The sequence below is a fragment of the Pectinophora gossypiella genome, chromosome 8 (assembly GCF_024362695.1).
Source record: "Pectinophora gossypiella chromosome 8, ilPecGoss1.1, whole genome shotgun sequence".
Lineage (NCBI taxonomy): Eukaryota > Metazoa > Arthropoda > Insecta > Lepidoptera > Gelechiidae > Pectinophora > Pectinophora gossypiella.
The window spans coordinates 13,124,661-13,138,458 of NC_065411.1; the positions used below are offsets into that span (position 1 = coordinate 13,124,661).

At 36.9% G+C, this 13,798-nt stretch overlaps 1 protein-coding gene and 1 long non-coding RNA gene across 3 annotated transcripts; both read left to right on the plus strand.

Annotated features, from left to right (window-relative positions):
• Positions 1-1,606: 1,606 nt before the first annotated feature.
• LOC126369179 (uncharacterized) lies at positions 1,607-13,197 on the plus strand. Its single transcript, XR_007566664.1, has 2 exons — positions 1,607-1,944; positions 12,757-13,197. It is a non-coding gene; the product is annotated as an uncharacterized LOC126369179 (long non-coding RNA).
• On the plus strand, positions 2,139-9,510 carry LOC126369178 (DNA-directed RNA polymerase III subunit RPC5). 2 transcript variants are annotated; one of them, XM_050013473.1, is made up of 8 exons: positions 2,139-2,284; positions 2,392-2,610; positions 3,112-3,274; positions 3,855-4,111; positions 4,387-4,558; positions 5,830-6,026; positions 7,385-7,836; positions 9,380-9,510. In XM_050013473.1, exons 1-7 carry the CDS (start codon positions 2,255-2,257, stop codon positions 7,820-7,822), a joined length of 1,476 nt encoding a protein of 491 aa, XP_049869430.1. In that variant the 5' UTR covers positions 2,139-2,254; the 3' UTR covers positions 7,823-7,836; positions 9,380-9,510. The 2 variants fall into 2 exon arrangements, with proteins under 2 accessions (XP_049869430.1, XP_049869429.1); XM_050013472.1 differs by lacking the exon at positions 9,380-9,510 and having other exon boundaries at positions 7,385-9,342.
• Positions 13,198-13,798: the final 601 nt, after the last annotated feature.

A 13,798-nucleotide genomic window follows, 5' to 3' on the forward strand; every position in this document is an offset into this window, starting at 1 on the left:
ACTAGTGAATGAATAAACGTTCTTTGGTTCTCGATCCATTTATTATTTTGTTTCAATGTGTTCAACTCTTTTATACATTCCAAGTCCATGATTTATAATTTTAAAATTTGGAATATCTCGTATCGTTCAAATAGCGGATGTAACCCGTTGATAATTTAGATACGTTGCTACATTTGGCTTACATAGATCTAAATCTAAGGCCACTGTTACTAACAAATGTTTTAAGTTTTAACGAATCAAAAAACTTATGTTCAAAAAATTGTATTCATTATCATATTATTTCATAAGATCATGCACAGCTAAACGTACAACCTCTTTCATTTGCAATTAGAAATAAATCTAGCGAGAGAACTGTTAACAATGCAAAATAGCATAGTCCGTATATTAGCCACAACCAAACTCTGACTAGATTTAGTAAAAAACATTGGATGAAGGCGCCAAATGTGAATAGAATTTGAAAAAACAAGTACATCTTTTCCATGAAGAGTGGGACTTTTCTTCGTATGTACAGTATGATGAACAGGAAGGATATGACCACTGTAGGACCGGTCGATATGCAATACATGTGTCCCTGAGGCCTCGTCACTATCAGTGGCAAGATCGTTATGAAGAAAGATATTATCTACAAAAGTTCATCTTGTTAGCGTTTCCGTCAAAATAGAGCATTTATAAAACATAATAATCAGTATTACATAATACTTACAAATTCAACCAATTTCATAATGAAAATATTGTATTTAATTAGTTCGTTCCATTTTTTATCCACAGGGACGGAATCTAAAACCAAATATGAATTTATTTAATACTAAATAATAATAAAAATACATAGTCAGGCATGACCACAGTAGCGTGATCCGAGTACTTTTTCGAAGGAGGTATATCGGTAAGGTAGGTAAGGTCTTCTTAGGTCATGAGTTTTTATTATGTTAGAATATTTATGAATTAGTTCAACATAATATCATTCTGAGGGTTTCCTGTAGGTCTGAGGCGAAAGCGGAAGTATGAATGCAACGCCCGCGATAATTAACTGTTAATGCACAATACATGCTCTAGAAATCACATCGAAATGAAATAACCAAAATAACTTATACATTACCATTTATTATCATATCAGACATCTTGAGTAATTTTGCTCCTTACTTTTTCTAATTGAATTAACAATTTTATGCTTCCTCCAGGTCGTTATTGCTAGATTTTATATATTTTTATCTTCATAAATACATTTATAGAAATAAATAGATATAAAAACAATAAAATATTAATACTTCTATCAAAAGTTCATAATAGATTGGCAATCTTATACATAGCTTGTAAGATTACTATGATGAGTATATATATTGTCAATAATGACGTGATAGAAGTTATGTTTTTCTTGAATTATAAAACCAGTACGAAATTATAGAATAAATATATTTCGAGGAGTGTAAGACTAAATATATTATCTGTTCTGTTTTATGTTTTTTTGGTTGTAACACTTTTCTGTACAGTTAGGCGAAGATGAATAAGAAAAATAAAAAATTAAATACCTAATTCCTAATATTTTAAATTTTACCTCCATACTAGTCACGCAAGCGCCGGAAAATATATTGTTTATGATTAGGGGCTTTTCGGCGGGAAACGGGAACGGGACAGTTGCTTTCTTCATTGAGTAATCTAAATAATTAATACGTAGTGGTGTTTTGTGGTTAATGATCGCATTAAGTTAGTCGGAAGACATTCGCGAGTGTTATTATATTGGAGTATTCAATAAACAAAGTGTATCTGCCTATTTTCGCTTCGTACCGGGAAGCCGCTTCATAACTCAAAAGTTTATGCGGACTTTTGAGTTAATTCGTTTGGGGTTCGGAGTAGGAGTCTACTCCGAGGGTGGGGGCTTAGGTTTCATCATCATCATCTTTCATCATTTCATCAATCATCAAGAAAAAAAATACGTAAGACATGGCTGTATGGGCATAGTTCCCATTGCCTTACCCTTCGGGGAAAACCAAAACAAAAAAAAAAATGTTTATGATTAGTTGACGACTAGGTGCGTTCCAAAATGTCCTCTAAACAAACTTCAAGCGATTATTTTACTTATAGCCATTGCCAGACATTGCTATGCTATAAAAAAGTGCTGTCATCCTTGTTGTCAAGCAAGTCGTCCCCGTCGGTCAGGTCGATTTGTCAGTCGCCCAGTCGCTGCAGCGTTTTCTTTGATTTCTAGCTTTTATTTGGAAATGTTAAAGGTTTTATTGATTGAGTAGAAGCATACACGATGGAGGAAGACGATCCAGTAGTGCAGGAGGTAAGAATTTGGCTTCAGTGATGGTGGCAACGTGGTAACCGCATAGGTTATGTTATTGTCTACAAAAAGAGGTAATTTCTTGATTTTCAGCTAATGTTTGGTTTCAGATACCAGTATATTTATCTCAAGCGTTAACGGAACATCTTTATATATATCAATTTCCGGTGAGACCGGGTAATAGAGATTTTAAAGAAGAGCATGTTGTGAACTCTGCTGTCAAGCCAAGAAATAAGCTGGTCCGGCTTGAAGTGGGTTTGGACACGTCTAGTGATAACTATTGCCATTCTAAAGGCGAGCAGATAGCGCTGAACACCGATGGACAACCGGTAAGCAGCAAACTATCAAGAGGAGGGGTGCATTTCACATTAATTCAGTTTTTAATGTATGTCCAGTGCTCATGTGGTATTAAATATTACAAAGTGTGGTTGGTAGACTATGTTTCTAGAGATCAACAGCCTATTTGTGAATGTATTACTAAGTAAAATATTACAATTATGAGAAAAATATTTATTTTTAAATAGAATAAAATTGAATATAAATTTTGCTTTGTATAGTTACATACATAAAGTCCCATGTATAATATCTACAGCGGCGTCTGTAAGGCTACCACGCCGCGCGGATCTCGCAGATAGATGTCGTACAGCCACAAGCCTTTGATAAAATCGCGCCTATCGCATGCGCGTTTGCGGTGTCGCGAAGGCTGATTGAGATAGAATTGTTCAATATTTGATTGGTTACATAATTAGTGTCCAAACCTTACAGATCTTAAAAGGTATAGACATACCAACAGATTACTAAAAATATATTTCCAAATATTGTAATTTCAGGAACCATATTACTCGAAAAGTAAAGAAAAGGAGAAGCCTCCATACTTCAGAGATGGCATTATGGATAAGATAGTATATGAAAGTAGTAACCCATGTACCGAGACAGCACATTATGCTGTTGCTGTACTGCAGGACAAAGAACTCCACCTCACACCCATGCAAGGTCTGTATTTTATTGGTATTCTTGGAGCCCATATAATGTTAACGCTATTTCTATGTATTGCGCTGTTTCAGTACCTATGCTTCAACCCCCTCCACTTGTTCAAGGGGAGGCCCTTTTCTGGCTGTGGGATGTATATAGGCTGTTTGTGTGTTACATTTTATGCTATATATTCCTATCCTTTTACCTAAAAGAGATATGGAACACTAATTAGTTAAATATAGTCATTACCTAATTGGTAAAATGTCTGGTATGAAATGTGTTCCTCTAGTTATTAAAAAACTTGTAATGTATACTTACATTGATTTAAAAGATGTATTGCTGTTGCAGTTTTTTGTCATTCCTTCTCCTCAGCCATAACACCTTGAGAAATGACGTAGATTCAAAAAACTTAAATTGGCCTTCAACCAGTTTATCCGTGATAATTATGTTGAATAAATGATTCTCATTTCAGATTATAAAAACACTTATATTACATCATATTAAAGTCAGTAGGACAAGAATTCGTTAGTTAAAATTGCTCAAAAAACGATTGCATTTATTGGAATTTCAAAGCTAAATGGTGTTTAATTTTACCTACCAGCTATCGTCCAACTTAGACCGTCGTACTCCTACTATGACAAACAAGAGAAGAGGAAGCATGATAAGAGTAAAGCTGAGAACTCTGATGACGAGGAGAAGGAACCGGAGGCACAGCAAGTCACCGTTAAGTTTGCTCGGCAAGAGACGGAGGTGGCAAAGAAAGCGAGAGAGAAGTCTTTTGAAGCGATAACATTAAGGTTGAATGAAGAGGCGTGGCATGATGCACTCTTTAAACACTCGGATACGGATCATGCAGATGTAAGTTTTAAGACAGTAATGTGTGTTTTAGTTTCTTTTTTAATATTAGCTAATTACTAAATAAACACAGATCTAAAGGTGACAAAAAACGTGTTCTTTTCTCTAACTTCTTTATCAATTTTAATAAAGAAAAATGTAACCTTAAGTGCGACATTTTGTCACGTTTTTCTATGACGTAACAGAGTCCCTTTCATATAAATTCCGTAGTAATTTCGTGTTTTGACGCTTAGTAAAAAGTAACTGATTTGACTAGTTGGGAATTACCCTATTTTCAGTTGGAGCGTCTAAAGCTATTCAGCGCGACGACATCAGACGGGTCTGCGTTAACGGTGCGGTCGCGTGAGTACATTCGAGACCTGGTGCCGGCCCCGCCGACCGACGAGGCTGACGTGGCTCCCACCAAGATACCCTCGCCTGCTGATCAGCTGCGTCAGATACTTATTAATGGTAATTACTGATGTTTTGTTGTTGCATAACAATATTTTTTTATTTTTTTTTATATAAACTTGCAATCAGTCCTTGGACTTTCAGCAGTTCTTTATATGGTATTATGTCGAGTGAGGCTTGTCCTTCCATTGTTGGACAGCCTTTATTGTGATAGGTTATCCCATATATGTAGCCGTCTAAGGCGTCTCGTATCGAGCGGTTCGCTAAGGTTCTGGGCATAGTGGTTTACATGGTGTGTGATTCTATCTTTGTATCTCTTTGTCGTGTTAGATATTTCTTCCCTGACAGTGGGTATCTCTAAGTATTCGTGGATTTCATCCATTCTCGTGAACCATGGGGCATTAACAATTTTCTTGAGCACATTATTCTGAAACCGCTGCAGTATCTCTATATTTGACATCCTTGCAGATCCCCAGAGCTGTATTCCATAAGTCCATATAGGCTTTAGGATCGCCTTGTAGATCATAACTTTGTTGTTCACTGAGAGTTTAGATTTCCTTCCGAGTAGCCACTCCAGGGATTTGAGTTTGCAATTCAACTCAACACGTTTCTTTTGTAAATGGAATTTCCATGTTTGTTTTCGATCAAGGTAAAATCCAAGCTATTTAACAACTGTACCATGTGGTAACGTATGTTCTCCAAGTTTGACAGCTGCGGTGTCACCATTACGTAGTGTGAAGGTAATGTGATTTGACATAACAATATAAACAGCCTGTATACGTGGGCACAGGTCACCCATCAATCATCCTGGCGTTTTTCCTCGGAAATCCTACTCCAGTTCATCTCGGCAAGCGGGGACGTATTGAACTGGCATTTCCAATTACGCAGCCGGGACCAACTGCTTAACGTGCCCTCCGAAGCACGGAATCATCTTACTTTTTCGAACAATCAGGTGAATCAAGCTTGCAATGTCCTCACCAAACAAAGGACAGTCTCACAAAGTAATTTCGACAATGTCTCCAGATCCTAAGTAAGTGCGAGCGAATCAGAGTTCACGCGAGCTCCTTACTTCTTAGCGGCCATAAAGTAAGACCCAAAGTGGGTGAGGTTGCTCGGCGCCCAGTACGGTCCCGAACATTAATATGTATATGTCGTGGCCAGATCATAGAATTGATCATTTCATGATGTGCTCGATCATTTCATGAAATGGTCATATTTCATGAAATGGCCAATATTGATGACGATGAAGCTGATCCTGTCCTCATTGGTAAAACTTTACTAAAAGATAAATTTTTCAAACTTCAATTGATCCAATAACCGTTTGATTGCAGCAAAACTAATGACCTTCAACGACCTGCGGACCCTGATCCGGACTGAAGAGGGCCCCATATCTGAGACGTCTCTGCTTTCGACGTTGAGCGCGGTGGCGTGTTGCGTGCGAGGGCTGTGGACCGCCCGGTCCAGTGACCTGTACACTCACGCGTCGCCCGTGCCGCCGCGGCTGATGTGCGCGGCTAGAGACCATGTCGTAAGTTATATTCAATTCACCTTATTACAAGTACACTGAACGGTGTGGTCCACATGGTGGTGGTTACCTGATTGTCAGAATCCGAAAGCAAGAAGGCACGTTAAGCCTTTGGTCCCGGTTACTGCTTACTTGTCGTAGTCGTTATTTGAGTCATGGCATGCGTGGTGGCTCAATAATAACCCTGGTGGATTGATGAGGTTGTTAATCTGCCTCATAACCCACACGATTGAAGAAGATTACAAGTATGTTATGAGTATAGTACAGTGCTACTATTTTCTTGAATTCGTTTTTATGAGTTGGAAATCATATTTGGATAAAGTGGTTTACAGGATTGGTGCTTGGTTAATGTCAATAGGGTCGCCACTTATTAAACTTAATGGCAAAGTGTGGGTGTGTACAGTATACACCTCTGTCTACCCCTTCGGGGATATACGCGTGATGCTATGTTATGTTTTATTTTCTAAATTTTCAAAAAATTTCCAAATGAAAACGTATGATAATGTCCATGTTGAACAATTTGTGAACATAAAAAAAAATATAAAAAAAATAAGTGCTTAATTCTGAATTCAAATTCTGATACACGATAAATCTAATAATTGATCACCATCCTTCTGCCCTTATCCCAGTTTAGGTGGGGTTGGCACAACATGTATTCATCCATTCATCTCTGTCAGTCGTCATCTCAATACTCACACCTTTCACACACATATCCTTCTTTACACAATCCATCCACACTTTGTTGATGAGTTGATGAGCATGGAAACCAGCATTCGTTTGTATTCGGAATGCGTTGATTGCCGAAAGACAAATCCGTGATGAAGCCTTGGTAGCCCGGTTGGTAGAAGCCTTGGTAGCCCGGTTGGTAGAATGCTTGCCTCTCACTTTGAGGTCCCAGGTTCAAATCCAGCCATAAACCAATGATTGTCGAATTTGTTTTCGAAATCATGTTCTCAGCGGTGAAGGAAAACATAGTGAGGAAACCCACATTCCCGGGAAATGCATCGCGGGTTGGAAGGTCAGACAGGCAGTCGATTCTGTAAAAAACCGGACCTGTCAAATGTTCAGGTTAGGTAAGCGGATCCTGTGAAAAACGGAATAATGCTAGGGAGATGATGTTGATTGCCGAATGACATTATGAAAATAGAAGCACTGTATTTCAATTACATCACATATCGTTGTGGGTGGATGATACGTCAATTTGCGTCGGATTTTTTGCTCATTGCCTACATTGCTTTGGTCACTCAGGACGGTTCTTTTCTACCAATTTTGTAGTGTGCGTTTCAACTAGAATAAGCCATGTCAAAACATTATGTAAAGGTTCATTATTTTCTAAAGGAACTGCTTTTATTTTTTCCCAGCTCTACCTATTCACTCAACACCCTTACGTCGACAGGAGAAAAGTAGCCGCAGCAGTACGCTTGCCACCTCTAGAAGTTCTAGAAATCATTAGATCAGTAGCGAAATTCAACCCTCGAAACGGGTGGGAGCTCATCGTCCCACCGGACATCGGCTTCGAAACGAAATACCCTGAAGTTCTCCAACGACAGAACCTTTACTGGGAAGCCAGGCAACGGTTGTTCAACGATATGCTCATAGGAGAGAATGTGCCAAAGAGACAACGGAAGAAGTCTCAACGGGACTCAATTGGCTCGGATACCTTGATGAGTCCAAAGCCTCGGTGCAACAGTGTCAGCGAAGAGGATGTAGACAGGAAGAGAATTAAGAATAAAGGACCCCCGGGTAGTGGTAAACGGACAAGAAATATCAGTTCTAGTAGTGCCCAAGATGGAACGTAATGCAGATGTGCTAGGTAGGTTATCAAATTTTTTTAAAGTTCGTTTTTTAATTTGATGGTTGAATCTGCGAAAATAGTGCCCAATGAAAATTGGGGAAAATGCGCCTTGAAGCGCCTTATAATGTTTACGTAAGCGCTTTTATAAACAATCACATTCACATGTGATTTTTGTTTGGTCACGAGGATTAATATGTATACCCTTTGGTACCATGTCACATTAACTTTTTTGACAAATTGAACAGTAAGTCTCACTAAATGTCAAATATGTTAGTGCGACAGAGTCCTAAAATGGGTACATTATATTGCTCATGACTGTTCACGAAACCTCGCAATAGACACGCTAGTTTCAATCCAGGTCAAAATTTAGCTCTCAAAAGGCGCTTACGTCTTTTTTTACTATAAAACGACTTTATATATACGACTGCAACACTACTGTGACTTTATAAATGACTGAATTGTAGGCGACTGTGCGGTGATAGAAAATTGCAAAAATTGGCAACATTAAAAATGACAAATTCATCCATCAAATTATAAAACAATGTTTAGTCGAGTTATAAAGAGTATGCTCAAAGCGGTGTTATTTCTGCTTCCTATTGAATCAAAAGCATAAAATTTTAATAAGCTCTGTGTGATTATAAAGTTATGACTAAAATACCATTGTGTACTAACAAATTTATAGTGACTGCCAACCCTAGTTATCTAGAATATTACTAACAACGACGTTCGTGCTGATTCTAGTGTACGCCATCTAATTTTATTTTATGTTATACCTGTAAGTTTTTATCCACTCAAAAGGAAAGAGACGGGTAATGGACAAGCATAAAATTTATATTCAAAAAATTCAAAATTCAAAAATATCTTTATTCAGTTGGTAACATAGTTACACTTTGAATCGTCAATTTTTACATAACGAACGTCTCATCCGCCTAAAACTACTGCAGCTTCTCACAACCTGTATATCCGGGGAAAAGAAGCTGATAGAAAAGGACCATTAGTTTATACTATCTGGTTACCAATCCTTTGCCTGAGGGATAGGTACACGAAATCACCTATGAGGCTGGCATGATCACTCAGGGTGTTCAAAGCCTCGTTAAAAATAAGAGAAAAAAAAGGACCATGACCATAACTGTATGAGACCCGTCCCCCCTTTCAACAGGTAGTTTATTGTATTTCATTAGTATTTTTAAGATTATCATTTAGTTCTAACTTCAAATTCCATGGGGTTTAGAAATAAAATTAAAAAAGGGTTTGTCGAAAACCGAAATGGTTGAAACAATGGAAAAAACAGGACCGCCTGGTATAATAAAGATTCTTATTTATTATTATATTTATTTTATTGTTTCAACCAATTTCGGTTGAAATGTTGTACCAAAGAATGTTGTCCCACAACACCTGGTACCGACACAGAATCTTAGTTAAAAACTCGAATTCCCGCTAAATCCCGCGTGTTTCGAGAAAATCGCCATAGAACAAAAATATCAACCTAAGACGCTTCGAATGAGATATGTCTGGAATTTGTTGGTAGAGCCCAAGATGGAACGTAATGTAGATGTGCTAGGTAGGTTATCAAATTTTTTTAAAGTTCGTTTTTTAATTTGATGGTTGAATCTGCGAAAATAGTGCCCAATGAAAATTGGGGAAAATGCGCCTTGAAGCGCCTTATAATGTATACGTAAGCGCTTTTATAAACAATCATTTATTATTATATTTATTTTATTGTTTCAACCAATTTCGGTTGAAATGTTGTACCAAAGAATGTTGTCCCACAACACCTGGTACCGACACAGAATCTTAGTTAAAAACTCGAATTCCCGCTAAATCCCGCGTGTTTCGAGAAAATCGCCATAGAACAAAAATATCAACCTAAGACGCTTCGAATGAGATATGTCTGGAATTTGTTGGTAGAGAGGGACGTTTTGACTCATCGTCCTTTAGGCAAAAGTTTAAACAACCCTCTTAAAGACAGCACGCGTCAAACGGGTCGCATATCAGTGAGATGCATATTTGATTTGCCCGGGTTATCCATTCATTCACTCATTTATTTAAAGATTAACAGCTGTAAATCGTCCGTCCCTTTCCTTTTCGGCGAATAAGAACATGACCGGTATAACTTAAAATTGTATATGGTGCGTACAGGAATCGGCGCACTTGTTTTAGTGTCATGATTTTCACTCCAAATGAAGTGATTAACGGAACTACAGGAGGCTTATTCTTGAATCGCTCGCCTTTAACTCACTTTCAAAAATATACAAGGTGTTAGTGACATTGTAACGAATACTGAGGGGGATGATTCTAAGTTAAATATCAAGTGGAATTTTTGTCGCAATTATTATGATCATTTTTGTGTTTTTTAAATTATTTTCAATTCTACACTTTTCCGATAGAAATATCCACTTGATATTAACTCAGAATAATGCGCTGAATCGTCCCTCTTATTATTCGTTACGATGTCATTTACACCCCGTACAAGTACAGTCATGAGCAATATTATGTAACCACTTTAAAACCCTGTCGCACTATCATATTTGACATTTAATGAGACTTACGGTTTTATTTGTCAAAAAAGTTAATGTGACATGGTTTCAAAGTGTATACATATTAGTACTAATGACCGTACGTACAGGTAGCAATACAAGTACGTATGGGTGGTTAGTGACACCGTAACGAATACAGAGGGGGATTATTCTGACTATGATTCTGAGTGAGTGATTATGCTTCTATGCTGTTCTGGGAGCAAATAAAAAACATAGAACACGTTCAGCTGCTTGTCTTCCCGCTCATGTCATAAAAACCGACAGAGGGATTGCGTCCTCTAACATGATGGACTAATGTTATGGGCGATAGGCTGATCCCTTATCACCATAAGGTTCATCATATCCATCTTAGGACTTCGTATCAACAGTGGCTGCAAGTTGTCTTTGATTACTTGTGGCTCTGCCCACCCCATTTGGGATTACGGGCGTGAGTTTTTGTATGTATGTATGATTCTGAGTATCTTTTAGTGTTTTTTTAAATTATTTTTAGTTCCATACTTTTGCCCACTTGATATTAACTCCGAATCATGAGCAGAATCATCGCTCAAAGTTTACGTTACGATGTCACTAACATCCTGTATACCCGTTTCATGTAACACAGCAGAACTTGTCATTTGCAAGATGAGAAAGGTAAAAGGCAACCGAGTTGAAGGCGACCATCAAAAATGAGGCCCCAAGGCTACTGAGTCCTTTTAATATTTATTGACTTATGAAGATCACAATATTAATGTTACATTGTAGAATGTAAAATAATTATACAATCTGTTATCGGTTCTCTAAGAAGTTAGAGTTATAAGGGCTTGTGCATCAGTAACAATTATGTTAATGTGCTATGTGCCTAAAGTTTCTATCTACAAAAATGTTATATGACGTAAAGGATAACCAATTTACAAAATGCTTCTTGTTGTATTTAGTAGAATTTATTGGAATCCAGCGATGAAATCATGGCGATTCTTTCCTTGAACAATTACGCTGGTTCCCCAAGGAGTTGGAAGTTCAGTTAGCAGCGACTAGTGAAAAATAAAAAGAATGGATGGAAAAAAAACTTAACCTAAAAGTTTTTTTTTTATTTATAACACTTCATAAATTGCATATATATTGGTTTACAAACATCGCTAAAAAGGTTTGTTTTGATGTTTTTTTTACACAAAGCAAATTAAGAAAGCGGACTTTGCAGGTAAGATCATATTATGAAATAATGTGTTACAATCACCACCATCAATGGTGCTAATTCCTGTAAATACCATCTAATTTTATTTTAAGTTATATCTGTCATTTTCTTATCCACCGAAAAGGAAAGGGACGGGTAATCGACAAGCATAAAATTTATGGAACACACGTCAATTTTAAGCACAAATCTAAACCAACCGTCTAAAAATTTTACATCCGTCAATAACCCGACACAGTTAAGTAGACAGCACGTCAAACGGATTGCATACCAGCGACGTACCTTTTGATTCGCCCGGGTTATTCATTCATTCACTCATTCTTCCTAAAATTAAGAGCTATGAATCATCCGTCCCTTTCCTTTTCGACGGATATGAAAATGACGGATATAACTTTAAATAAAATTAGGCGGTGTCTGCAGGAATCGGGGCAATATCTAGCATAATCCGGACTTTGACAGGGTCCGCTTACCTAACTTGAAGATTTGACAGGACCGGTATTTCACAGACGCAACTGCTTGTCTGACATTCCAACCCGCGAAGGGAAAACCAGCCCAATACAGGTTAGATATCACACATACCTCCGAAACACATTGACGTTATAAGTACAATCACCATATTAAATAGAATGAAATAAAGAATCGACATATTTTATCGTTAGACATGAATTGACAACATTTCAAATTTTTAAGCCGTGGTTTTTTTGTGCTATTTCGAAAGTACTTGTTTAAATAGAAGACACGTATTTTTTCTTTTCAAGATTTTTCCACTAGAAGTCACAAAAAATATTTTTTGAAAATTGGATTCTGCCATTGATAGAATGAAGGCAGTATACTGTAATGTACCTTTGCATGCGTATTTAAAACAAGTCGCAAACAAAGTGTCATGTTATGTATGACAGGCTTTTCGGCGGGAAACGGGAACGGGACAGTTGCTTTCTTCATTGAGTAATCTAAATAATTAATACGAAGTGGTGTTTTGTGGTTAATGATCGCATTAAGTTAGTCGGAAGACATTCGCGAGTGTTATTATATTGGAGTATTCAAGGAACAAAGTGTATCTGCCTATTTTCGCTTCGTGCCGGGAAGCCGCTTCATAACTCAAAAGTTTATGCGGATTTTTGAGTTAATTCCTTTGGGGTTCGGAGTAGGAGTCTACTCCGAGGGTGGGGGCTTAGGTTTCAACATCATCACCTTTCATCATTTCATTGATCATCAAGAAAAAAAATACGTCAGACATGGCTGTATGGGCATAGTTCCCGTTGCCTTACCCTTCGGGGAAAACCAAAACAAAAAAAATAATTATGTATGACATTTACTTTTTTTATAATTTTTATGTAAAGGTCTGAACTTATTATGCCTTCCTCTTCTGACCTCGTGGATTTTTCAATATATTTCTATTATTACTGAATTAAAAAATCTGAAAAAATGTGTTTTGTGTAAATCATAGAAATATCTCGAAATGGTTTTCGATTTAAGGCACCTTAGTAAAAATGAAATGTTGTCAATTATAAAAACTACTCCATATTTATATACAATGCAATGTGTAGACAACACCTAACTGGTAAGCATATTTTGTAACTAATGTGTAAATATTTATCAGTGATGCGTTTACTTACTTATAAGCGACTTTTCTAAAAGAAAATAAACGTTTTACGACTTAATAAGTTTATTAAAGACTTTTATTTAAAAAAAGATCATGGTCTAGCCGAGTGACTTGCAAGACAGATCTCGAAAAATAATGAGTAAATCGCTTTTTCCTTAAGCGGTCTATTATTTTTTAGTTATTTCCAGACAATATTCCCAAAAAAAGTCTTGAGTTTTTTGTTCAGTTATCACATTTTTGGTGTGGCCCCAGGGCCCCAGGGGCAAGTAGATCCTCGGACACATGGTGTCCGTCATGGCGTTCAATGTGATAAATAAAACGACGACGAAAATGAAGGACTACGTTCCCCAAAAAAATATAGATGGCGCTGTTCAGACTTTTTTTTGTCTTTGAATGTGTCTTTCTTTCTTTCTTATATACCTATATGTATAAAGGAAAACACAATATAGATTTTTTAAAACAATTTATTTTTAATCAATCTACTACAACGTATTGTATTTGGTGCGGTACAACAACAATAAAATATTGAAAACGTCAACATTTAGTACTTAGTGATATGAGGTTAAAATGACGGAAACAAAACATACATACATTAAAGGCGTTTCGTAAAAAATCGCTTCTGATACAAAATTATGTTTGCAGATTATAGTCAACAAATTGCTACAAAAAAAA

Excerpts from the sequence above, each read along its gene's own strand:
- LOC126369178 (XM_050013473.1), top strand. The coding sequence starts at position 2,255 with ATGGAGGAAGACGATCCAGTAGTGCAGGAG. Across the intron at positions 4,112-4,386 it reads CGGATACGGATCATGCAGAT|TTGGAGCGTCTAAAGCTATT; the intron begins GTAAGTTTTAAG and ends CCCTATTTTCAG. Across the intron at positions 6,027-7,384 it reads GCGCGGCTAGAGACCATGTC|CTCTACCTATTCACTCAACA; the intron begins GTAAGTTATATT and ends ATTTTTTCCCAG.